Source organism: Micropterus dolomieu, linkage group LG01, assembly GCF_021292245.1.
Source record: "Micropterus dolomieu isolate WLL.071019.BEF.003 ecotype Adirondacks linkage group LG01, ASM2129224v1, whole genome shotgun sequence".
Classification (NCBI taxonomy): Eukaryota; Metazoa; Chordata; class Actinopteri; order Centrarchiformes; family Centrarchidae; genus Micropterus; species Micropterus dolomieu.
Genome location: NC_060150.1, coordinates 36,810,421 through 36,838,168, shown reverse-complemented (window position 1 = coordinate 36,838,168; position 27,748 = coordinate 36,810,421). Strand labels below are relative to the sequence as shown.

The following is a 27,748-nucleotide window of genomic DNA, read 5'->3' as shown; positions in this document are numbered from 1 at the left end:
AGAGTTGTGTTATTATTCGCTGTCTATAGAGCTGTTCTGGGATTTCACGCTCTATGGCATCGTTGCTACAGTCTGTCTGCAAGTCAGTTTAACACAAACACAAATAATATAATAATAACAATAATAATAATAATAATAATCATCTTTATTTGTAGAGCACTTTTCAAAACAAGTTACAAAGTGCTTTAACAAGTGTAAAGACAATAATACCCAAAAGACAATAATACAAAAAAAACAAAAAAAAACAAACACAATACAAGATAAAAGCAAGAAAACATTGAAAAGACTAAAATACACGTTTAAGATAAATATAAAATAAGTAAAATAGAATAAAATAAAAGGGATAAAATAAAGTCAAATAAGATCGGGAAAGGCTTTCCTATAAAAGTATGTTTTAAGAAGGGACTTAAAAGAGTTCACTGACTCAGCCGACCTGATTTCCTCGGGCAGGCTGTTCCAGAGCCTCGGGGCCCTGACAGCAAACGCTCTGTCCCCTTTAGTTTTCAGTCGAGACTCTGGAACAGACAACAGACCTCTGCCCGAGGATCTCAAGGTGCGTGCTTGTGTGTGTGGGACTAAAAGGTCAGAAATATAACAAGGCGAGAGGCCATGAAGAGCTTTAAAAATGATCAATAAAATTTTAAAGTCAATTCTAAAACATACTGGGAGCCAGTGTAATGAAGCTAAAATAGGAGTAATGTGGTCATATTTCTTTATTCTGGTTAAAAGCCTGGCAGCTGAGTTCTGGACAGTCTGGAGTCGATCAGTAAATTTCTGGGTTAAACAAGTGAAAAGGCTGTTGCAGTAATCCAGGCGTGATGAGATGAAGGCATGTAAAATGGTCTTGTGTCCTTAAAAGTTAACATAGATCGAATTTTTGCTATAATTCTAAGTTGATAAAAACATGATTGAACAAGCTTTGTGGTGTGCTGCTCAAAATTTAAATTACTATCAAACCAAACACCAAGGTTCTTTGCCACAGGCTTAATGTGATTTACTAGGGAGCCAGCAAATGACCCGATGACCAGGATTTCTGTTTAGTCTGAGTTCAGCTGGAGGAAATTATTTGACATCCAATTTTTAACTTCACAAAAGGCAGTCGGTAAGTGAACTCAGCATTCCAGGATCTGTGGATCTGACAGGCAAGTACATTTGTGTGTCATCAGCATAAATATGACAAGAAATACCATGTTTATGGATAATATGTCCAAGGGGAAGTAGATACAAGGAAAACAAAATGGGTCCTAAGACCGACCCCTGGGGCACACCATATTTAACTGGACAGAACGAAGAGACATAGTTGTTTACAGACACGCAAAAACTTCCTATTTGACAGGTAGGATGAAAACCATTCTAGGGCAGTACCAGAGATCCCCACCCAGTGCCTCAGTCTGTCTAACATGATGTTGTGATCAATGGTGTCAAAAGCAGCGCTAAGGTCCAGGAGTACAAGGACTGAGCACATACCTTCATCAGCAGACATTAAAAGGTCATTGGGTGACTTTAAGCAGGGCAGTCTCAGTGTTGTGGTACTTCCTGAAACCAGACTGAAACTTTTCAAATATTTGTTATTTTCCAGTACAGTGAGCAGCTGTTTGGACACAAGTCTTTCTAGAATCTTTGCTTTTTGGGGAGGGAGGGATCTAAACCGGGTTTCTTTAAAAGTGGGTTCACGCAAGCCGTTTTAAAATAATCAGGGACACAACCAGTAGATAGGGAGCTGTTGAAAACATAGATCAAATGGGGCCCAACAGAATCTATTACTTTCAGTAAAAACTTTGTAGGTATTACATCAAGTGGGCTGGAGGACACTCTCATTTGTGATACTGTTTTTAAAAGCTCAGACAAGTCGATGGGATAAAACTGGTTAAAACTGTCTTGTTGCTGGTGAGGAACCTCTTAGTAAGAGGCCGCAGGGGTAATAGAGGCTCTGATTGACACCACCTTATTGGTAAAATAAGATAAAAACAATTCACAGTCATCATTACTTCCAGCTGAGGCACAAGGAGGGGTTGGGTTTACCAGCCGATCCACAGTCTTAAACAGAAACCTGGGATTGTGTTTGTGTAGTAATGAGTTCAGAAAAATAAACCCGAGCTCTACGATAATTATAACTAGGTGTGAATTCTATTTTAGGGTGCATGTGCCTTTAATGCCTTTGGACTGCATGAAAGCATGCATGTTGACATTTGAGGTTATAAGTCAAACTGCTGCTTTGTCTTTAGCTGCCCGGCCTGAATGGAGAACTAGTGCACTGCTCGCTGACCTGGCAGGTCACCATGTCTCCCTCAGCCAGGCTCCTGCTGAATAAAAGGAGCGCTCTGGATGAAAAGTCAGACTGCTGTCAGTGTATGATTTCCTTTGTGCGACTTTCCAAAGAATAAAGAACATCTCTCTGAAAAGAGGTTCAATATTTGCATTCGGTATGACAGAAAATTGGGTGACACTGGCGAATGGGGACAAAGCAGAGAAGCAAAAAGAATGCCTGACAAGCTGCATTGTGCTGCAGTGATACACAAACACAAACATCACACTGCCACAGTGTCCCTGTCCCTCCCTCTCCTGCTAACACACACGCACGCACACACACACACACACACCCTCAGCTACACACAGAGCAGCACTTGCAAACAAAAGCTGGAAATGGCTTTTTCAAGGTCCTGAAACACTGTCCATGACACAATTCCAGGACTAAATTGATTGTGTTTTAGCAACAGTGCCAGGTCTGCGGGTGCAAAGATATTTATTTGCTCAGTCACTTCAGGATGTCCTCGCCTGCAGCCCTCAGTCGAGCACTGCGTTACCCAGAGGAGCCGATGATGATGGGCCACCTGAGACTAGACGGTGTTACTGCAGCGAGTCTTAGACACAGCGAGACAGAGTGAGAAGAGAGAGTGAGGGAGAAGAGTTCAACGGGTTCCTCGTGCAGTGGCAGAAAATGTGACTCAGCAGCGAGGAAAAGAGACAAGCCCCATTCAAAGAAAGGACAGAGAGACAGGGAAGGCGAGAGAAGCAGCCTAGATGCGTGTCTGACCGCATGAGATAGCGGGTATATACATGTATGCGTGGACTGGCAAGATGCAAGAGCAGAGTGTGAGCAGCCTCGCATTTCTGATGTGACAGCTCTTTGAAGCTCATTGAGAGAAGACAGCCTGTTTGACTTTTCTGTCGTCGTCCCCATCCTTCCTCTGTTCTCCACACACGGATCCCTCCTCTCTCAATGCTTCAGTCTGATGTTCATCTCCTTGCCTGAAACGGCTGTAGGGAGGAGAGGAAGTGACAGGTGACAATGATGAAGGCATAGAGAGGCTTCAAGGGAGGGTGATTGAAGAGAGTCACGTCCAAGTGAGGCGGAGAGATGTAGTCCTAATGAACCAACTAATTAAGGTGTGATTTCATGAGAAAGCGGCGAAGCAGCTAATGTGCAGGACCTTCTCCGGCCTTGCGCAACTGGATAAGAAAGTTCACAGTAGTGCTTTATCTATACATCATTAAAGGACTGGTTTGACATTCTGGATCCGTCCATTACAAAGGCAACAAAATCTGCTTACCAGCACCTTTGGGCTATTTCTGGACTAGTTCCCAGCCAAGAAATAGTCGTTTGTACGGCTCAGTTTCTGTATGAATTAAAGAAAGGAGGTACACCGTGTTAATTAGTGAGCTTAAATTCAGTGGTAGGTGGATTTTGTTACCTTTGGGCAAGACCAGGCTAGCATTTATGCTACGCTAAGCTTAGCTAACACTCTAGCTACATATTTACTGTACAGTGGTATCAGTCTTCTCATCAAACTCTCGGCAAGAAAGTGTATTTCCCAAAAAGTCAAACTTTCCCTTTAAGAGGGTCGAAGAATGTTGTCAAAGATAACGGATGAGGGTTTAGCAAGACAAAAAGTGTATTGTAAACACTTTCCCAGATCATAGATTGACGAGTCTGCTTTACGCTGAGGTGGCACTGTGGGGAGAAAATTTGAGAGCACACACGCAGCATGATGTAAGATTTGGAAGGATCACTAAATGCCAGCCTTGTCAGCCTCTTTCAAATTCATCTGATTGAACTCTTCATGCCTCATTAGGTTGTTTCAAGATGCTGACACTGACTGACAGGATAACAATCCGAAAACGTTCATTTTGCATGGGTCAGACTGTGGTTTCCAAGACAAATGACACCTGTTGGCTTGCTTCGGACGGTGGCTCTCCAAGCCCCCACAGGGAAGACTTTATACACTGGGAATAAATTACATCTTGACAGTTCAGTGCACTGTAGAGCATGCAAGAACTCAGGGATGTCAAATCGTCCAAATCTCTCTCTCTTTTCCTCTGGATTTCAAACAAGAACTGTTAAAAGTGTTAAAGCCAGGAGGAGTTTAACATCACACTATTTCGTCAAGAGACATTACTTTTACAGTCTTTCCCTTCTCCGGGGTTAGAACAGGAGGTTTGAGACTGTGGGAGAGGATGAGCGAGCAAAAAGGGGCAGGGGGGCGGAGGGGGAAGCAGACGAAGGACATGTGAGCTGGTGCCAACTGTGCTAAAGGCCGATGGGGAATGCCAAGCAAAGTTGGAAGGGCAGATGGAGGGCGGGGCATGGGAGGGGCTGCGGAGAGGCATAGGTGATGTAGAAGAAAGGATTGCTGGCCTTGAATGAAAGAAGCCTCCATCAAAATTTTTACACTGTTACATGATTTTAGAGAACAACATAATGTAACAGTGAACAAAAGTAAGAGTTTTATTGTCTTGATTCTGTGAACCTGGAGTCCCCATTAAAGCTCCTTGTCAGCATTTTGGCAACAGGTGAGGACCACATCACAATGCAACCAATCCACTGGACTCCAACTCTTGACAAAGCCTTTTCATATGCTAAATTTAAACATCAATAACAATCCGCCTTTAGCTGGATTCCACTCCCGAGTGGCGTTCGATGGAGCTCGGCAGCAGCGATTCTGGGTCGGCGGAGGCTGCACACTAATCTCCTGGGAACACATTCCTCTGCTTGCTTTATTGTGACTCATATTCTGTCCCTGTGGGTTTCAGTGGATGTCTCTCCGATGTGATTTCAGTCCCTGACAGGTTATGTGGCGTTCTAATAAAACAGTTGTTCACGTGTCACATTCAGAACAGGAAATTCCTGAAAAAGCCCTGCAACCTGCTGCGTACCTACCTCAAAGCTAAGCTCTACAGGTTTGCCTTTGAACAGATTTGCAAGACTGGAGGGCAGCCTTGATTGAAGGTTAGGCCTTTTAGAGCTCAACTCATTTCGGGGAACAACGTATGACATTTAGTCTACAATAGGATACTGTGCTGGGATCTGGGGTATAAATTACTTAAGAAGGGTTGACATTAACTTACTATTAACAATTTGGTTCAAGAGTTCAGCAGTCAAAGATGACAGTAAGACTTTTATCTATTATATATTAAGATTGTTGAACACTTTTGATACAGTGATGTTAACATGACACTAAAACAAGGCCCCTTTGGTGTGTATATATGCTAGAGCAGTGGTTCCTAACCAGCCCTACTAGCTGAGCCACCTCACTGACACCACCCAATATGTTCATTCACTTTCAATTTGTTCTTAAACATCCATTTTTTCTCAGTAGGTTCAGTAAAATTTGGTATTCATTATTTTACCACTTGGAGTGTCAGAAGACAGATGCTTCACCCATTTATTTATTATTTTAAGCAATTTATTATTTAGTAATATTTTCTGCTTGCTTGCTTACTAGCTAGTTTTCTAATGTTCCATCACTACATGTGGTGCTGTGGTCTTACAGCTAACTGAGGTCATTGGGAGGCATGTCTTGTATAGTCCCTCTGTATGTAGCTGCCTCAGACCAATTTGTAATCCTATTTGTGGGTTTATTTTTCTTCCTAAACAAAAATATGTGCATATATAATATAGATCTCTCTCTCTCTCTCTCTCTCTCTCTCTATCTGCCCATGCAACATGAGTGACATACCTTCTACTGTCCAAACACCACAAGCCAGTAGAACAGCAGTGACATACCACTTAGAATAGGTATATATCACAGTATACCATGAGTAAATGTGTATCACAGCAGAGTAAAATAGTTTATTCACACATGCAAGTGTTCAAAGACTGCTTTTGGAAATGTCTGCGGATTATTCGGCTAAAGACTAAGCTCTCTATACTGTAGAAACTGTCTCACATGGGTCTATGTCTAGTGGATCTTGAGCAGATATTGATTAACTAGAAGAGTGCACTCTCAGCGCAGATTACCGCCAGTCCTTTATTACAAAACCGCTGAATAACAGTGTTTTAAGGAGTTAGCCATCTCGCTTCCTTCTCATCTCTGCTGTGCGGTACCGATCGGGGACTTGCAAGAAAATGGCAGCGTCAAGTGTATGAGCTAGGGCTGGGTATCGAGTTCAATACTTTTTAGGCACCGACCGAATTGCCTCAATACAATCGAGTATCAAAAATGTCTTGTCTTTCGGTACCAACTTCTTAACGTCAATGAGCCAATAAGCATGCAGCATGCTTGATGTGCCCAAATCTAAAAGTGATTGTAATTGGCTGTGGTGATGTAAACACTAGTTCACGCGGGTTACGCACAAAGACTTGGGTCGTGGATGTAAAAGACGTGGAAAAAAATCTAAAGTGTGGCTACATTGCACCAGGCTTGATGCAATAGCGCGTGATGCAATATTTGCAACGTAAGATAATTGCTGCCAAGAGCGGCGACACGACAAACCTGGTGAAGCCCTTGACTGTGCATGGAATAAAGTTGCTCCGTCTGGACTGCAACAAGACAGAGCCGGTGCAGTCATCGTCTCAGCGCTCTACTGCCACCGAGCTTGCTTCAACATGCCAACCACTGTGACTAGTTTAACTACATTTCTCAGTAGCTTGGTGGTAGCGTCGCTGGTTTTTTAATCAAATCAAAGCTCTTTTATTGACCGAGTAGCGCAGTAGTTTCCACACACGCTACATTTTCCAAGCATTTCTGAAGGATCAGTAAGTGACGCCACCGCAATATAGGCCTATGTTACATTGAAAATATGTCTAGCTTTTTGACAGGAACAAGGAACAATTATTGTTTTTTGAACGATACCCAGCCCTAGTACGAGCTGAAGGGATTGTTTATCAAACGGACCTCACCATTCAGAAAAACGTCGTTGGATTGCCATAACAACAGCCAGCATCTCGCTTGCGTGGCAGCTAAGAGAGCTAACGTTACTGACCACCACTGTGGCAAGTCAGGTAATTACAAAACAGCGCATCATGTTTAAAAAAGGGCATAGCCGTTCACGTTAATAATAATAATAATAATAATAATAATAAAAAACAAACATTGTATATGGGCAAGTAAAAACTGACCTTGGGCAAGCAGATTTCTAACCGACTTGCCTGACTCGGCTTTGAACCCTATTCAGTCATTTTGCGTGTTACCACAATGCGTCATTTCACGCCATTTTGTCTCTGCTGACTTATATTGTGCAGAGGCAGCATGTGATTTTGGGCGCAAATGTCAAATAGATAGAAAAATGTCAGGTGACATAACAGCGACAATGACCGCATAGCGACGAGGTCCTGTGTGAAACCAAAAGTCACTGTTGACTTATTTTAAAGTACACAACATTAAACCTACGTAATAAAATGATGTAACTTACCTCCAGGCTGGTTAAGAGGAGTTACATGATCTAGTATTATGTGGTCTAACAACATTCTTCTCTATTAGGAATGAGACCTGTACATATTTCACTTCAAACTAAACTGTCAGCACTGTCAGATCAACTGTCAAGCTGTTGTCAGTCAGTTTCAACAGCAGTATGGAGCTGGAGGGTTTAAATAATTCCCAGTGGCTATCCAATAGTAGTTTTGCTTGAAATGCTCGTCCCTACTAGAGGGTTACTATTCTTTTGCTCCATCAAGCCAGAGGAGCAGAAAGGAGTGGGCCTTCCTCAGGGCTGGTATGCTCTGCCCTGTGGAGTGATGGTCTATAAACCTGACCTCATTTGAGTCTGTCTCCATGGCAGACGTCGCCATGGCCATCATTTAATTACTCTGCACAATAAAACTCCACATCAAGGGCCTCTGTTTAACTAGGATGCGGGGAATGAGAGAAGCCACGTTAAGCGGTGTCTGCTCCTGCTGTGAGGCTGGCCGCCTGCTCAAGCGTCGCTTGGCGGGCACAGTGCCCCCCGGGTCCAGCTGCGAGGCGGCTGCCAAGCATCTCATGACTAGAGTGTATCCGAGAGAGCCAGGCATGCCACCTGGGCACTATCCGTTACAGTGGGACGCTGTTTACACAGGGGGCCGGAGAGAAACAAGGGAGGGTAAAACAGAGTGTCTGGGTGCATCTGTGTACGCTTGTGTGTGTATAATTAAGTGTGTGAGACTGAAAGCAGGATTTGGAAAGAGACAAGTGGTAATTTTTTTGCCTCTTTGTAAAAAGAAGACCTTTACTTCAGACTGTCTTCATCTAAAGGAGCCCACTGCTTCTTGCCCTTCAAATGTTTGGCACAGGACGCCTTCATCTAGATGCTTGTGTCTAGGAGCTCTTCTCCCTCACAGAGTGATCCAGAAGCACAAACAGTCTTACTAACTTACTATTGCTGGTAAAAAAAAAAAAGGAGAAAAAAAGAACAAAACAATCAGAAACAGATGCAATTGTTAGTCTAAGGTCTTTCTCTCCGTGGTGGCCTCCTCTTCATGCTCCTTCTCACTAGTTAATTGCAGCGCTGCCACATGGGTGCCATGACGCCGGCCTGCGGGCTGTTATTACCTCTGCCCTGTCATTAGCTCCTGCACTGCACTGAGTTAAAGCCCGGAAAGAGCTGCAGCTCGCACGAGACACAATGAGGATCGTGGCTGTCACATTCCCTACAATCACAGGTAACATCGCCGGCAATAAGTAACCTGGCTCTTCCTACTGTCCCTCTCTCATTTCGGGGAGCCCTGCCAAAAAGTCTGGACCCCACTGATATTATATTATTAACTCTTCACACCAAATCATGTTTGAGGCATTAGCAAAGCTTACCCAAGTGTGATTTAATACAGTGCCGCAAGAAATTGCTAGAATACCCACTTCAACTCAAAATCTGTTTATTTAACCTCTTATTTTTTGCCTGTGGGGGATCCACACGTTCAGTTTAACAGGCAGAAGTCGAGGGCAGTGTAATAAGACATTAGGACGGATGATGGAAGAAGAAAGCTTTGGCAGACATACACACTTACCACCACTGAGCAGCTTCATGACCAGCCACAGTTCATCCTTTACCACGAACGAGGTGTAGTAAGACACAATGTTGGGGTGGTGGCACTGGCTCATGGCCTGAATCTCTTTCTGTTAGGGGGAAAGAAAATAAGAGAGAATCCAATTTGTGAGGATTGTAGAATGCATTTAGATGATCTAATGACAGACCTGTAGGAGCTGGTGTGATCTGTTTTATATGTATTGTTATTAATGACTATTCATTAGTCACACTCCTGAAGCAGCACACTAGTAACCTTTTTTAGAGCTGTTAACAGTTGTGGTGGTGGTGAGATGAACGATGAAACATTAAACAAATGAAGCAAATATTTTGACTCAGCTATGAGAAAAGCCTAGAGGAAATAAAGTGAACGCAGTCACAATAAATGCCCATTCCTTTGATGCTGCAGCTATTCTTGAAATTTAGTGCAATACTTAAGCTCTTAATGGCATCAGTCGTCAGAAGAGAAACAGGCTAGGTCAATATAAGAAGCGAAAATCTGCCGGAACTCTGCCCTTTATACAGCTGTAAAGTCCTCTGTGTGTATGTGTGTGTTTGTTTGGAAAGCGGGGGAGCTGAGGTAATGCTGGCACAGGAATCTAATCCATCACTTCAGCACCAGCCCTAAAGTCATTTGAGGACAGACGAGCTTCCTAAGAAAAAGAAAATCCAGCTGACTTCAGAGATGAGACCACTGCCTCGTAGAGTTTCTGCACTTGAATACCCGACAAACGACTGAACCTGTTACTGTAGCTCCACGTTAATGCACAGCACCTCTTTACTTGTCGTGATAATTACCAATATAACTGCCTATAAGACCTATCTAACATGAGATGATAGCAACCTTTAATAGGAACATGTTTTATAGCAAAATATTTGCAAAAATTATCTGACATCAAACCAACATCTAGTGAGCGATGACAAATTCAGCAATATGTGTCAAGTACAGGGGAGGTCCAGGGTGTGTTCCCATATTGCATCTTATTTTGTATTTTTCCACTGTTGAGGGCGCTAGGGAAGCATTGTCCCCCGTTTCCCAGTATTAGCACTATTGGATGCACAGAGGTGAAATCGACCTTCTCACCTAATTATGGTGAGAAGGTCGATACCACCACAAACGACCGTATTTCCCCAAATCTCAGTGTTATTTAAAATAGCTAATGAGTCTTCAGCCATGGCGGGTACACCCGTCAGCTGAGAACCCTTAACACTGATCTGAGAACATTTGTTAAAAGGCATCAATCAATAGATGCTTGAGGGTCAAAAAGTAAGCAATCAAAGCCTGATGTTCCATCAGCATAAATGCTTAGCTTACACAATGTGCATTAGCAGCAGTATGCCTCAGCTGCAGAGTCATCACTACTGAGCCCGGGGCCTTCAGTGAGTTCCACTGCCAAGAGAGGCTAGGGCAGGCAGGTGACATCGTAATTTCATAAGAAATCACTCAACAAAAGTGAGTTTAAGAAAAATGAACTGAGTCACAATAATAATAATAATAATAATAATACGGTTGGATTCAGGCATGAAACCAGGTACAGACATGTTTAAATGCAACACAGCAAGTGTCAGTCAGCTTGAGAAAGTTTCAGAGCACAAGGTCCCATTCAGACTGACCAGACCAACAGGTGAGCCCACACCCTCCCTCTTCTAAACTAAAGCCGTTTTTGATTATCAAACAGTCTAATAACTTCCAGTCTATCGGGCCAGACGGCGAGCTCTGTGGGTCGTCTCCCATATCATTCTTTCTCTTTATACTACAGGCTGAGAGAGAACAATAATGATATAGCCTGTTGGCTGCTAACTGGCTTCAATGGAGCCTACCCCCCCCCACCCCCTCTGTTCTCAGCACAGTGGAAGAGGCAGGTCACTACAGCTTTGTGGGTAACCCCAGAAAAGAAAAACAATGGGATAACAGGGAGGATACCGTGCTCTGGCAGTTGGCGGGGTTTCCCATCTTTTCCTGCAGACAACGTGTGAATCAGAGAGACTCTTTGTTGTGGGGGATTAGGTCACTGTAAACCTATGCAGCAGCAAAGACAGTGGTTCTCATCGCTCTAAACCAGTCTTTCGGTGTAACCTTCAACATGTAACGTTTGACATTTGAGATATGCTTTGTGAAAAATATTCTTGCAACATATCTCAGTGCTGCTGACAGGTAGTATTCCTGCATGATGACAGAGGCTAGCGCAGTACAGCCCCCAGGTCAGAACCATTTATGTAAAGGTATCATGCAGGAACTTCATGCAACTTCTGCATGTAATCTGGCTCATTTGCCTATACATTTCATACTGGCCACTGATGCGGGCACGTGGAACACGTGTAAAATACTTTCTCAGCTCAATAATCTGCCATGGTGGCAGGTGACCTGAACGTTTTACCTGCCACAGCAAACTATGCTAATATAATAACCCTGGCCAACAAGTCCGTGAGACCATTAAGAACACTTCAATCAAGTACACATACCAGTGCTTTTTGTTCTTTTCTTAGAGCTGAGCACATTTATACATCCAACTATAAATATAATCAAAGTGCCAATTACAGGTTTCCAGCACTGGGTTGCACCAACTATGTGTAAGTTCAAACTTAGCCTAGTAATTTCTAACTTAAGTCGGAGTTTACGTGCTACTAACATTTTAAGGGTTGCACCAGCTGAAATACGTCCAACGTAGACATAAGTTACAACTTAAATCTTACACCTAGTCCTTAATAGGTGTAAAGTCCTCCATAAAATAGTCAAGTGGTTGTCATGGCGCATTGTTTTGAAAGGGGGGGGGGGGGCTGATGCCTTCAAACCATCAAACATTTGGTGTTTCAACTTAATAAATGGCTTTACATAAAATTAATTGAATTATCAAAACTGTATTTGATTTAATTGTCAAATGATCATTTCAACCAAATATCCAACTATGAACAGAAATAATTCTGCTAAACAGTCTTTCTTTTTCGGCCTTTTGTGTTTGTTTGTGGGTGTTGCAATGACTTCATTCTGAAACACAGGCATTAAGAGCAGTTTGATTCAAACCATCTGACCTGCAAACCACAAGTGACACACCTCTCTGCAACCACCAGGGTCTGGAATTAAGTTTTTTCCTCACCTTTCACTGCAGTAGATTAGTGAACATTTCTACCGGCCACTCAGTTTTTTTTGCCTGCCACTTCTGAAATCCATGTAAAACACTTTAGAAGACAGACATGTGGAATATATAATGTAACCTTACTCCCTGACTATATGCTTTTAAAGAATAGCTTTAGAAAAGTAATCTGTTCTGGTAGCAGGTGACCTGAACATTTACCCTGTATGGTAATTTCATTCCCTGGCCACCACACACAAAGCCACCTGCAACACAAATAGTCTCACTATCCCATGATTAAATTTTGGATTTAATATACAAGACACTGATGACATCAGATGAAGCACTTATGGTGACCTGTGTAGGACATCATCGTCAGGCGACATTAAATAATGACCATCTGTGTTACATTCATAAGCTGCATACCATTAGCATAGTACATCTCTCCCGCTGCTTTTGCATGCATTAGCTGTAAACCATCTATCAGAGGGGATTAAATGAACAAAGAAGAAAAAACTATGATTTTTGGTTTGCTATTTAAATGTGCCATTATTTCATTACAATTTAATTAAACAGCAAATTAGCATATGAATGTGAAACTGACAAAAAATATCTTTATGTCACACTGAAGACATTATTTTCCCTTACAATGTTAATGTTCATGCCATTATATATATGCCTGTTTAACCTTACATGCCAAAAGGTTGAGCTCAGGGTTTTGTGGAGGACCAGCAGGCAGACAAAAAAAAATCTGATCAATACCAACATCAGGCCACCCCTCCATCCTCTCGTTCCACCCATCTAATAAAACGGTCTCTCTCCCCCTAATGGAAATCACATTGCGAGAGAGTCAGTAACCTTTGTCTCATATTTCTCCAACACGTCAACTCAAATTCCTGTTCTTACAAAAAGTAGTAAAACATTCATTGTGACATGAGTGAGGTCACTTTGGTTTATTTAATAAACAGAAATGAAAATGACCTCTCCCATTATGTGATGCATCTATAATGCCAAAGCTAAAACACTAAACCCCTTGAGGCGGTTGAGTCTACATTTTATACACAGATTCTCCAGGAAATAGACCAGTTCACGCCTATTGTATTTTTCTATATCAGGCCTGATCGGTGCAGTATTTGGCGTGCCTGAGGACCTTGAAACTGAGCAAAAATAAATAAATAAATGCGCTATTGTCACAAACTGAATACAGTGCTGTGGTCACAAACTGGTGCCACAGAATCGCACTGATGGCAGACACACAGAGAAGCCACTATAGAAGCAATGTTACGTCACTATCAGTTACTCAGAGCCTAACACACATTCACTAATGACCCAATCTCACTGCAGCACGCACACAAACACACACACAAACGAGAAACGACTGAGAAAGAGAGACACTGACAATTGATGGGGAAACTAAAAGGAGATCTTAATGCTGAGAATGTAAATATACCTCTGAATCACTTCCTTTAGCTCGATTCAGACTTCCTATGACTGAAAGAACTACTTTCATCTCAGTGCTCTCAATATCGTTCTCAGGTTACTGTCACCACAAGTTTTTTTCAGGTATTTTAAATCAGAAATTGTACTACTACATAGCAACAAAAGCAAGCAAAATCTTTCCTCATCAGTTTCAGTAAATAATTAAAGCTAATAGTTGTAACAATTGTGTAATTATCCAAGAGGGTATTCAAACACTCAAATTGTAAACAAACCTCCTCCTCATCTGATCTAGCTTTAGTCACTCAAAAGCGGCTGTCCGTCAAACTGCTCTGCGAGGAATAACTACAACAAACCACTTAATTCTGAGACTCAGAGACACGACAGATTACTGCTTTTCTGACGTTAAAGAATTTCACAGGTACGATTAAAAGACCTGCAGGCTTCTTTAAAACTCGTGGCAACACCTCTTAAAGCTGCAATCTGGGTTCAATTTAATGCTTCCTTGCCGTTTAACCGGGCACCCAGCAAAGCTGTGGTATGGGGGGGGGGGCACAGGCAGGAAATCCGACCTCTCTGTATTCCATGTGACCGCCTGCTCCGAGAATCCGGGAGCAACATTCCCCTGATTCATCCTCCAGAAATTGGGGGGTGGTGGTGGTGACGGTCCTCCTCAGTTTAGTAGAGAAACCTGCCAGTAATCTCTACCCACGATGCACACTTACACACTATTTATTTCCTACAGGTTACTTTCACAGATATTTGGCTGAGCACGAGGAGAGAGGACTGGAAATATCCATCAATCACTCCGCTGGTCTGAGGTAACAACAGCTCATTTCCCAATGTCAGAACAAAACCTGGCATCATTCGGTATATTTTGCCCTAGTATGCGCCCATGCGATGTAGTGAGACATCTTTCCCGATTTATAGCTATAATAAGCATGGTTTGAACTGAGCAGATCTAATGCCTACTGTAAACAGGCAAACAAAAAAATGATTTCACAAATGCAAACTGTACATAGAAAACTCCACACCATCTCTAAAGCCAGAGCACAAGCCACAGACGAGCATCTCATCCTACTCTATGTGCAAGGGGGGGCTCAACATAATCCTTCCACCTCTTGAGCTCAATCGTAAACCACATGTCAGACAGTAAATGATGTGCCGAGCTACAGTACAAGATTGCATTGAGGGTATAAAGACACAACACAGCCGTCAGGACAATGTCCCACGGTGGTCTAATAGTTTCCTGGCACTAAGTGGAGTCCGCCTTCAGAGAACAACCAGAATAGTGTTTGAAGTGACAGGGATGATTGGAGGAGGGTTTGGAGAAAACGAGTAATGAAAAGCAGAGGTGGAACGAACTCCATCCACACGCGCAGGCCACAGTGACAAAGCACTCTCGTGCTGTAAGGGTGTAGCTCCCTTCGATCCGCACTTAAAAAGTAACAAGGTTACAAAAAGGTCCAACTGAAATCACCCTGAGCCGTCCCTTTCTGTAGCCAAAGAATGTCAACATGTTTTTTTTAAAATGTACTATTATTTAAAATGGGGTGTAGAAGAGTGAGGACCAGACCGTAGTGACATTTGCAGATTAATCGGGCCGATAACTGCCATTTTGAGAAAATCGGTCGATACCTGCACTCACAGGGCCAATGTATCATCCTAAATGACAGCAGATCTAATCTAACACTATTACTGACTAGCGTTAAATATCTATTGATATACTGTAGAGAATAATGCAGTTGAATGACGTAACTTCAGACAAACTGTACCCTGCTCTCCATTAAACACTATTCTCGTTCTGAAATCTGCAGCATAACCCAATGTATTTTTCTATTTCATTAACTAATAAAAATTCCATCTAAAACAACAAGTTACTGGCTAAGATTACCAAGTGCAGTATATCAGATCGTACTCTGGAATTATATATGATTTTTCTTTGTTTTGATACAAATTTATATATCGGCCATTAGACACCCTGCTCTCTAAATATCGGCATTAGCCATTGAAAAACCCATGTCCTCGCTCGTTCAACAAGTTACGGTTCAGGACAAGATACGTGTTCATGTTTATGAGTTAGATAAATAGGAGACTTTAGCTGTAAAGCTAGCAAGGTCTCCACCTACAGTATGTAGACAGATACCTAATGGTATTCCGTCAAATGAATGCAAAACTAGGGGGGGGGCAGAATTATGAAACCAAAAAAATATAATATATATAATATAAAATGTTAATGTAAATAGGGCTGAGCAAAATGGCAAAAAATTTTATCACAATATCGATAATTATCACGATAAATGTCAAATCATTTTTTCTATCAAGTTTAAAGGCAGATTTTTGCTCCACAGTTAAACTTTTTTGTTCTATTGCCCCGCCCTAAATGTGTGAGTGAGTGTTTTCTGTATGTCTTACCAGGAGTTCATCCATACTAGTCTGGCACTTCTCTAGGTTGATGCGTTTGATGGCCACCTTCTCCTTGCGTGGTATACAGTAGGCTGCTTGAACCACTGCTGTGGCCCCGCTCCCTAAAACAGACAGGAAAACAACATATTGTCACCTTGATTATGATTCAAAAAATGGTCATCTCAGGCAATAAGGCACTGTCAGCGCTGGTGCAGAAGCCAACTTTGACACCTACAGCGCATTCAGGTTATAGTCACAGCCTCGGGCTGCCTAGGTTTCTTTTAATTATCTGCACCTTCCCTAACCCCCGTCTACATCCAAACATAATGGCTAATGTAGCATAATAAACCTAAGTTTTACCGTTACCTCAATATCCTCCTGAGTTCAAGAAGGTTAAGTACAGTTCTGCTTTGACAGCTCATCAGATTTCTCTTTGGTAACCGCCTGTTCATCAATTATGAATCAGCTCTTTCCAAATCCTGCCCGGTGGAGCGGGCCTAATTGGGGCCAGTGACTCTGCTAAACGAGGCTCATCCCCAGGAGGCTTCGGTAAGAGATTCATGCCAGAGAGAACCAAAATTTGGTCTTTATGCTATTTAAAATTTTTTACTGGACCTTTGATCACTGACAATTATTCTTTACAGTGCCAAATACCTTAATCCCCAACATGAAAGCAGCTCCAAAACTAGGAGGATCCAAGGGTTTATTTGTCACATACATAAGCATTATATGTAGTAAAATGCAAGGTGGTCTCATTTTTCACACTAGTCTTTTAGCACAACCTTACGAGCAGTTATGCTAAAAGACTAGTGTGAAAAATGAGTATTAGAAAAAAGAACAATAACAGCCTACAGTATATACTATGTGCAGTCTTATACTATGCATCAGCACTGATCACTAAGACCTGGACCCTTTAAATCAGCCTCATTTTCCATGCTTTCAAGACTTTGCAGATCACTGCATGAATCCTATTGGATCACAGCAACAGTGGCATGTCTACGCTAGTCACCACAGCTGCTATTTTGATGGTCTAGCAAACAACATCACAGATTACAATCTGATTAACGCTTGAACCCTAATCTTTAGTTTTGAATAACGTGTGACAGTCGGAGTAAAAGCGCATAAAATCCTCCCCAGGAGAGGTACGCCTGTTGTTCCTGTGAGGTCATTTCACAGCACCCCCAACCCACACTCCCCCAAAGCTCTTATTTGACGCCATGCACAGACACTGCCGTTTCCACAAGATCTCTGGAGTATACATGACGCTGAGCAATGCTGGGAGCACATTCTCCTCTGGCAACAGGCTTTGGGTGAGTGAAAGAGTGAGAGGTAAGTCAGTCTGCCCTCCAGTAAGCTTTTCCTAACCTTCCTCATCTTAGCTATGCCCGAATATTAACAAAGTGCTCATTGTTTGGAGTTTTTCATTGAGCCAATGGTGTTCGGAGGTTTTAGAAAAGCCTATAGTAAAGAAGAAGAAAAAAAGACTCTTCTCTTCTAATTAAAAACTAAAGCTGTCCCTGAAGACGTGACTGCGTTTTATTTAACTGGTTTCATTCAAGATAATTATGACTTCAGGCTATATGGGCAAAGCAGAGAATAAAACACCATAAACCTATTTAATATAGCAGCGACTGGAATTAACCACCAACTCTTACTCTCTAAAATAATCCCATAAAAATTTCCTTGTAATTTCCTATACCTGATAGACAGTAATGGTCCTGTTCATCACCATGATTATATTGTAAGTCTATAGCTGTAGTGGGTGCCATCTATTGACTGGGAACCTCCGATAACGTGTGGTTAGCCTTGCTCAACTCTCTGCAGATCCCTGCATCATTGCTCAAAATAAAGGGGGCTGAACAGTGGTAAATATATCATCCAGCTCCCTCCCACCACCACCACCACCAGCAATACCTAACAAACCTCTGGAGGTGTGCCAGTGACGGGGAGCTCAGCCCTGGCCGGAACACAGGGAGCCAGTTGACCTGTACCCAACAGCGTGTATATTCCTACACACAAACAAACAGCCAGTCGTCAGGGGTGGCTGGCCAACCTGGAGAGCATGTGTGTTTGTGTGTGTGGAGAGGATGAAAAACGGGGTGATTGTTGGGTTTGCAGCAGGCAAGGTCAAGGGGCACCAAGGCTCTACAAGCCATTTAGACTGAAGACGCCCAATTGACCAGCCAGTTGGGAGTTAATACAAACCTGATGCTCTTTGATATTTGCAGCGTCCAAGCTTAGCACAAGCTTATTCCCCACAGAGTAGTGAATACTTCACGGGGCTTTTGAGATTCTAACCAAAGCTGTAACTTTAGTAATTACACTATGGTGCACACAGGGGGACTACAACCCGTTCCTGTCATCATATTCACCAAAGTGCCCATAATCGTCAGCCTGTAGCAGTTTTAAACAAAGAATGTACACCTTATTATGAGCCATTAAATACAGACACAAGTCACAAAAAGGGCCCGCCGATGGACTGGCGACCTGTCCAAATGTGTCCCCGCCTTTCACCCGATGTCAGCTGGGATTGGCTCCCTCTCACATAAAACATCACCACCATCCTCTCCATCCGAGTCAGAGGAAGCACACTACAGAGCCGCCCTCACAAAAGGCGAGCAGTGCAGTAGTGCCAGGGCTTTGAAAGAGCAAGGCCAACATCTAATATGCTAAACTGCCTGGCACAGATGTAAAGGCTGCATATCAAGCAGGAACACCCCCACCCCTTTTGAAAATTAATTAATAAACGAGCAGACTTCTGACTTCGTACTTCCTCTGACAAATATTTTCTATCTCCAGAGACACAGGAACAAGATTTAGCTTGTTTTGAAGGTGGACAGCTAAATCGAATCTATATATTAAGTTACCGCATTAGGCGAAATCAAATGAAGATGATCCAGCTGCCAGCAGAAAATGTGGCGTGTTGGCGTGGTTGAGGGACACAAAGTTAAGTACACTTTTTAGTTTGTTGATTTCCATTTGTTTTCATGTTTATCCCTGCATGCTGCATAAACAGCATAGAGAAAAACATCACAAAACGAACAGAAGTATGTTTCGCTGTTAGTTTCATTCTGTAATTTGTGTTAAAATGTGACTTTCCACGCATTTAGTTTTAACATACTATACGTGCAACAATGTGTTACAGATCTAGATGTAGAGGTGTACTATAATGAAAAATGAAAAAGGTTAATGAAAAAAAAGTTGCAGACACACTTGATCGCTCCTGTGCGGGGGGATAGCATTGACAAAACAAGCATGATCTTTGAAAAAAAATAGCAGCCAATGTTTTCTGTAAGCATGTTTCCTCAAAACAAGTCATGGGAAGCCTTATGAGCTATAACCTTGCAACATGTGAGTGGGACATGCAATACTAGAGTGTTTTCTTCACAACAAACTGTTAAAGCCTAAACACTCAACAGGGAGTGGGTTTGCCATTAACCCGTAAGCTGACATGTTTGCTCTTTAGGGCGCTGACATCTGAGTATGAAATGTTTGCATTCCTCCTGTTCTGGTGCATCTCTATGACTAAATAAGCAAGACAGCAAAACACAAAAGAATAGTAAACCGAATTATAAGCTTACTTTGGACACAGACAAAGCTACAGCTTTACACTTAATTAAAATGATTAAAGCGGCTCAAAGACCAGTAAAATACAAAGAGGCAATTTAAATCTCAAGGTTTTATTTAAAAAAACTCATGATGCAGACTCCAAATAAAAACATTTTTTTAAATTGGCATATGAAAACATCAAAAAATTTGACCCAAAGGGCTAGGTAACATCGAGAAAATTCACTGTCCCAATTCATTTTTTTTTTTTTTAAATCGCAAAAAGAAAAGAACATAGTGCCCAGTACAATAATATCTTATCAGATTAGGTTGGCCTTGAATTAGTTTCTTAATAGAGTAGGTCACAAGCAGTGTGGTAGTCTTTCCTGCCCTCATCAGGCCTGTTTGGCGCTACATACCTGTCCCGAGATTCCACACATGGTAAGATAAGTTTCCTAGCACACAATCACGCCGATGTTTTTTTTTTTTAAATATCTGAGGGACAGGACAAGTAAAAGTGAGGAAACATGTGGGAGCAGAAAGTTTCCAGACCAGATTCGCCAACACGAATGATCCAAAGTCCAGTATGATCCAGTGCTCAGTGGGGTGAAAACAGTGGGTGTTAACCATGTAATAACAAGTCCTCTTTCCCTGGGGAAGTTACCAAAACAATAGCTCTGCTGGGCATGCTGGGTATGCAAGGGCCATCCTCACAACACCAGCCTTCAAGCTGAGCAGAGGAGCTGTAGGAAACATGATAGCTGGTCATTCTTCTGGCAAATATTTTCTGTTCTCAGCTTCAAAATGGTACCGATTTTCTACTTTTCCTTGTTGTATGCGTTAATAAACTCAATATCTTTAAGGTTTTTCACTTTAGGCTTTTGTGATGGCACATATTTCACTATTTCCTGACAACAAAAAATAGGCAGGTTACTTCATAATGAAAATAATAATCACGATATGTTTTCCTATACTTGTATACATGCATCTTATGTTATGTGGATTTCTTATGAGTTCATGCTGGGAAAACAAGAACATCTCACAGTTTACCACGAGTCTGTGTGCACGTACAACCACAATGTACGTGATACTAAATGCCTGTGAGGAAAATTACCAGTCTCTTAATAAAAACCACTCTTCTGATTTAATCAGTGATTCCATAAGCAGTTAAAACATCAGTTCCACTGCAAGTAGGCTAGTGATAGAGAGACACACAACTCCTGCTACAATCTTTCATATACAAACAGTAGCCTGTGATGATTTGGTAACTTGCAGTACTCAATACTGCATTTCTCTTTATTCACACCCCACCCCCCTCCAAAAAAGCACCACAGCCCACCCCTAATTGATTGTGCAATTTTTGAGAATATACCATCCAAACATGAACTCACACTACTGACTTTAAAACTCAAGCTTTTTCCTTTTGGTAATTTAAGTCACCAAATCCTCCCTATTGAGGCTTCTATTTCATGGATGTTTCCAGAGCAAGTCAAACTCTCTACTGTGAGTTAGGTATGGGCAATATGTCTAGGAATATCCTGAGGGCAAATGTCAAGATGGTAACCTCAGGAAAACGGTGTCGGGAAGTGACTCCAATTCAGTCTTATCAGAAGTCTACATAATAAGACTGGCAAGAGCTCTTCAGTGTTCATTCATGGTAAAAGCCTATTCCCAAAATATGTCCTCATTGTGAACTAAACAAGAAACTAAATATGAACAGTGGCAGATGCCAAAGAGGAGGATATGTCTTGTTTAACTTCACAAGGAGCCTGGAAACACAGAGGGCTCTGCTAATTTAGACACATGGTAGACCAACGCCTTTAGATTTAAGAGGACAACTGATAATCAGCTTTCAGTCTTTTATGAAACGGGGGGGCTGCACAAGCTAAAGTTGTTAATCATGATCCCTTGCCCTAAACCCAAGTAGGCATACTGCAGTCCAACCTTGAAACGGCCTTACCAGTATCAAACCTATGCTGCCAATTTGTGCCACACATCGCTTAGGAAAATGCCACAGAACTGGTTTCTACACAGGAGAGGCTTTATCTGTGTGTTCATGCTAAACTGCAGGGTGTTATCTTGTGGGGTGCCCTGGATCAAAATTTCCAAGAAAATAAGGGCGGAAATGTAGAAATGGGTTGAAGTTAAATTTTTTTAAATACACAAAAAGGTTAATTTAGAGGCCTTCAGAATGGAGCCTCTATAAACACACAGATTCCCTGTAGAGGAAGCACGCACCACTTAGGTAAAGTAAACCACTGGTTCAAACTAACTAATTTGAGAGGACAATACTTTGCTTATATGTTACACAATCCTTCATGTTCTCCATCCTTCCCCATTAAAAAAAGTCTGCCAAAAGATAGGACAGGGTCAGCTATTTGAGGGGTGGGACATTCACAAGTAAAAGCTGTTGTTCCCTCGGGCCGCCAACCTGTAAGCCATCCTCGGGACTCACCGCGGCCCGACAACGCACAGGAAAGGTGCAATATGCCTCCTGTCACACTGGGGGGTTTGATAAGAGAAATGTGGACATACATACAAAGCAATTATTGAGTTATTAGCCTAACAATTACCATGCTTGTGGGTTCAATCCAGGACGGTATAAACAAAGCATTATTGATGATGTTACCCAGGAAATTATCAATTTTCCTATTTCTGTAAAAGATGTGGTTAGAAGGCTCATAATGTTGATTAATCCTCCAAACCCTCCAAAAAGCTCTACATAACTAGATTAATTCAGGCAACAAACTGCCCAGAACAATACCCTCCTCCAAGAAGGACCATTGAGTAAAATCTGTGGACTCATGAGTCTTTAAGGAAAAAGTTGTGCTTGAGTACCCTGTGTATTTTAATTGGAAATGGGCGTGAACAGACACAAGTTAAACATGGTCTGTGGTCTCTACAGTCACGTTACACGTCTCATACTTTGCTTTAGCCTAAACAATGCAGTGCCTTCCCCCAAATAAAAAGGTAACTTTGAGAATATTTGTAATGTCACTCCTACTCTGCAGGTTGGGTTCTGTCTAAAATACCAACACTGCCTAATTTAAATAAGATAGTTATTATTGTTGTAATTTCATAGATACAACGCCCTCTTTTTAGAATACATAAAAGCTAGTAAAAGAAAGTAAAGCTAGCTGTTCACGCGAATAACTGACTGCTCAATGAAAGCGGTTGTTTTCCAGCAACTAGTCAGAGCCTGACTAGACAGTAACGTTATAACGCTCGTTTACGACTTCGGCATAGCCCCGGTGGACGGGGTAACCGCTCTCTAGATACATTACACTGACTGCAAGTCACAACACCGCCCGGCTAGGATTGCCATGTTGAAAAACGCGATCAACTCTACCTTGCTCAACAGAAAGAAGATGCCTTCTTGTCGCTTTAACACTTAAAAGCTACTGGGGTGTCTGTTAGCTGTGATTAGCCCCCTGTTTATTAAGCTAACGGCAGGCTTTCTCAGACTGTCGGTTAACACAGACGTTAAGCTAACAAGCAACGGATCACATACCAATCACCTCGTGTAGCTCATAATCATCTTTGTTGATGGACCAGGGTTGGGAGCTCAGGTCCTCCGACATGGTTGAGGGGTCTGCTGAGGCCGTACTATGTGTAGAAAAGGTGTTGAATCCAACGAATGTGCGTAAAAAGAATTCAAAGTAATCCAAACAGGACCAACGAGGACGACACTTCCCCTTCTTTGCGAATCCTGCAGCACTCCTGTCATTCCCAAAGTTTGACACTAGCCTAGCAGCCCCGCCTACCGCATTCCTACTGAGCAAATGTGGACAATCCCGGCGGACATATTGAGTGTGGGACGATAGAGAGCTGTGCTCCGGAATCCTTCTGAAAGAGGATATTACTACAGGCACCGTTTGGCGCCTAATTAGACTGAGATACAGCTGAAGAGACCGTGTCAAACATAAAGCGGCAGAACCCCGACTCTTTGAAAAGTTAACCACACAAACCCTTCAGCAATATTTGTTAAGACTTTTATGCATAATTATGTCCCTGAATTTTACTTTATAGGCAAGCCGCTACAGAGAGTGTTTAAATATTATGCAAAAGATGCCCAAAACCGAATCGAGGCTCGGGGTTCCGCCACACTTTTAATGGCGGACTGCTGTAATATTCGTGTGCATTTTGCCCTGAGTTATGCCTGGCAGTTATTTGTTCTTCTCATACAGTATACAACCCCATCGTTTTTACTTATATTTGCACATATCACTCCTCGGGTTTCCCTACCAATAACTATTTCATTACAAGAGCACGTTGGGGTATTAAACAGGCTTGGAAGTGCTACCTGATAAGCTGAACTCAGGGCATAAAAAACCCAATTTGTACAAAATACAAAAGTGTATGAAAGGAAAGGAGGCGTGTTGCCCCAGGAACAGCCTATCCTCTGATTGGACAGTACCACGTACGCTTCTCTGTGATTGGGTGCTCATGTATTAAGTATAACATGTACTGAGACTGAGGTTCATTTTATATCATGAAGGAATGGCACAATCCCGACTCCCAGTGGAGGACTACAGAACATACTGTGTTTTCATGTATTAAGTGTCTCAAAGTTCTTGTCAAATGCCTTGGTTAGTAATTATTCGCCATGAAACAGGAAGCTGTTTTTTGAGAGTTAAACCCAACCGGAAGTCAGCCACTTTGAATGGAATAAGTAACATCAACCACAAATCTTTTTCCACAATTCACCTGTGTAATAAGTGCAGTGTTAACTTCAGAGCCCTGTCAGCAGGCCTGCCATGTAGAGACCCCAGCTGTCACTCCACCTGAGGCGCGCAAGGGGCCGATGGCCTGTTCAATGCTACTTGCAGCTTTAATGTATATATGCTTTGTACATACTTTATTACATTTATTGTGAGGAAATCATGCTCCAACAATTTATTCAAGGTGGAATTTATTAAATTTTTATAAAAGTATTCTTAGAAAGACCATATCAAAATTACAAAATCATACAAATTCAAATGTCAGACATTATGGTGACAGAGAAAGTGAGAGCGAAAGGCAGGTGTCAGCAGTCACTAAAACTGAACATGTGGAAGTATCACAATCACAATATCTCTTCCTCTTTAGCTTCAATCTCATCTAGAAGCTGACTCATAGAGGAAGTGGCCAGTGCAAAAACAAAACAGAGCAAACAGAGCATTTTGTACATGCTGCTCCATATACAAATAAATCTTTCTCACCAGTAACTCATAAATACAAAATAGTTGCAGGCACAACCTGTTATTCTTGAAATTTTAATAATAACAATGGCTGCGTGCACTGAGAACTTTGCGGTTATTTGGTATTATAATGATAATATTCAGAAATTACTATGTCATTCTCATAGTAAACACAAATAGTAGTATTTTAAATTATACTGTATATACACAGTAAACAAGAAGTGGGTTCCGAAGCTAGCAGGACGTAGATCACAAGCAATAGCACACTTGAGCCTGTAATGTTTAGCCATTGTCCAACATCCCTGTTGCATCTTTAAACACGATTAACTGCCAGCTCCATGATTATGGCAGTGCAAGAGCTTTGGCCAGCCGTACCCAGAACCAGGCCTGAGTGCAAGGCCGGGTGTAGTCACATATGGTGAGGAAGCGTAGGATGCTGGGGAACGGCTTTGTCATTGACTTGTACACCACTGGAATAAGCCGTTTGTTTCGAGCTCCTGAAACAGCAAGAATGAATAAAAAGGTAAGTTGCATGCATGTACAAGCATTTATCAGAAAAGGGAAGATAGAGCTATTTAACTTAACAAAATTGTACATTACCGGGACAGAGGCTGAGAGCAAACTTGGTCTGGAAGTCACAGGCGTCGCTGTCAAGGTATTCATCAGAAATCACCACCACCATCCGCTTACACCTGCACAGATGGTCACATGTTATAGTTGTTACAAAATGTGAGAGTCAGAGATAAGGGAGATTTTAAGAAGGGGATGCTATGGGTTGTCTCACAGAGAACGTGTTGCTCTTTGGTGGCTTTCTGTATCTAAATTTAAAATATTTAGCTTTCTGCCATGACTGAAACTTTCATGTATTTTGTATCTGTGAACTTTGCATTTCTATTTTTTGTCTAACTAATTTTATTTGTTTTGCATTGATAGTTAGAGACAGCAAAAGAGACACAGGAAATTGGGGCGGTTGGCATTATCAGGACTCAGCCTTTGCAGGCCTACGTGGTGTGTACAGTTTACCAGGTGAGCTACTGGGACGGCCCCAACCTGATTATTTATAGAGCCACAGATAGTGGAATAGATTTTGCAGACTGTTAACAAGCAGCAGATCTGGTGCACATCTGTGCTTGAATACATTATTGATGGCTGTGCAGGAGTCTGTGTTTGGGAGTTTAAAGAATGGACCTTGCCCCATGTGCCAGTGTGTTTCTTCTTCTGGTTAAACTGTTAAACTAACCAGAAGTAGACAAAGTAGAGCTGAGCATGGTAAGCATGTGTCGATATCCCACCTTTTTTCAATGAGTTCACTAGTGATGGTCCATACACAAGAGCCCGGGAGGACATCTCTGTCGAACACGCACAGCTTCAGCCTGTACTCTGTCTGTTCCAGCTCCTTGATCATCTCATGGACAAACTCGAAGTCACTCTGGCAGTAGCAGATGAAGGCATCAAACAGCTCAGGAGCCCCTAGATTCAATTCAGATAATTCAATTCACTAACACAAATTTATTTATCCTTATAACGCAACAGCTTGCAACAACACACACACACACACACACACACACACACACACACACACACACGGTGTACTAGTGCAGACGTGTGTGATTAGAGCTTTACATGATTTGTCGGATTAGGAGACAAGTTGGGGCCTTTCCTGTGTGATGCCTTACCACAGAAAATAATGCAGCGACCACTATCTCAAGTTTGACTTGAGCAAATACACCAGCTTTTATAGCTGCATTACAAAGTCAGAGTTATAGCAGAGATGCTAAGACGTTTAGGGGATGTATCTGGAGAGATTAGGGCAGGTGGCATGGGAATTTTTAAAGAAAGGCAAAAGCTATTGATTGCTGGTAACCTAGAAAAGAAATTCTAATTAATTAAAGGTTTCTTTTTTTACATAGTTTCATCCAACATGTATTAGTGCATACTTATAATCTCTTCTCTTGGTGTTGATCAGGTAACAGTTGTGCACTCACACTCTAACAAGTTAAACAGAATATAAGCACAACAACTTAATTAAACATAACATGCATTTTATCACGTTTATTCTAATATAACGGCTGTAACTGTAACTCTGATTTGTTACAAGTTTCATCTTCTTATTACCGATGGTGGAAGTACTCAAATCCTTAAGTTAAAGTGTTAACACAAAATTATCTTTTATTGGAAAAATGTAACTAAAATATTAGTACTCACTATGCTAAATGGCTGTTGATGTTGCCACTCACACTCTTAACAAGTCAAGCAGAACATTTGCACAACAACTTGTACCTATTAATTAATCAGAACATGCATTTTATCTTGTTTATTTTAATATAATGGTTGTACATGTAGTTTGACAATCTTCTTATTACAAATGTTGGAAGAAGATCCTTTAATTAAGTTAAAGTGGTAACACAACATTATCTAAATGTACTTACTTAATGAAGTTTTATTGGAAAAATGCACTTAAAATATCAATCGTGATGTTGTTACATTACATGACAGGATTATTATTCATGATTTATTAACATGTAAGCAGCATTTTATTGTTGTAGTTGGTTTGGCTGGAGCTACTTCATATACTGTTGGGTGTTCCATCATATTTTAGTAAAAACATTCTGATCATTTTGTTTTGTGTGTAAAATGTTAATCTGCAAAGTCACTAGTGACTACAGCCATCAGACGGATTTTGTGTAGAAGACAAAGTTGCATAAAATGGAAATACCCAAGTAAAGTCCAGTCTAGTCATGTAGTGGCAGCTCTACTATGGCTGAGGAAGCAATGATTAGCTTCATTGTGCTGAATCGTGTCCAGTAGTGATTAATGCTTTTGGACTGCAGGGTTTTATTTGTGATATGTATATAGACACGAATCAATGTGTGTTTAACCAGTGGCACTGCC

At 41.7% G+C, this 27,748-nt stretch overlaps 2 protein-coding genes across 3 annotated transcripts in view; both read right to left on the bottom strand.

Annotated features, from left to right (window-relative positions):
• Nucleotides 1–23,774, bottom strand: part of oxsr1b (oxidative stress responsive kinase 1b) — a 42,683-nt gene extending 18,909 nt beyond the window's left edge. Inside the window, exons 1-3 of one of the 2 annotated variants that reach the window (XM_046068365.1) lie at nt 23,195–23,774; nt 16,140–16,252; nt 9,200–9,308 (exon numbers count right to left, since the gene is read on the bottom strand). In XM_046068365.1, the coding sequence (XP_045924321.1) occupies nt 9,200–9,308; nt 16,140–16,154 (124 nt within the window). In that variant the 5' untranslated portion in view covers nt 16,155–16,252; nt 23,195–23,774. Of the gene's footprint in view, nt 1–9,199; nt 9,309–16,139; nt 16,253–23,187 lie in introns of both variants that reach the window. The other variant, XM_046068355.1, reaches the window with a different exon arrangement.
• Nucleotides 23,775–24,571: 797 nt separating this feature from the next.
• myd88 (MYD88 innate immune signal transduction adaptor) overlaps nt 24,572–27,748 on the bottom strand; it is a 6,239-nt gene continuing 3,062 nt past the window's right edge. The window contains exons 4-5 of the mRNA XM_046068333.1: nt 25,457–25,548; nt 24,572–25,353 (exon numbers count right to left, since the gene is read on the bottom strand). Coding sequence (XP_045924289.1) covers nt 25,199–25,353; nt 25,457–25,548 — 247 coding nt within the window. The 3' untranslated portion in view covers nt 24,572–25,198. The remainder of the gene's footprint in view (nt 25,354–25,456; nt 25,549–27,748) is intronic.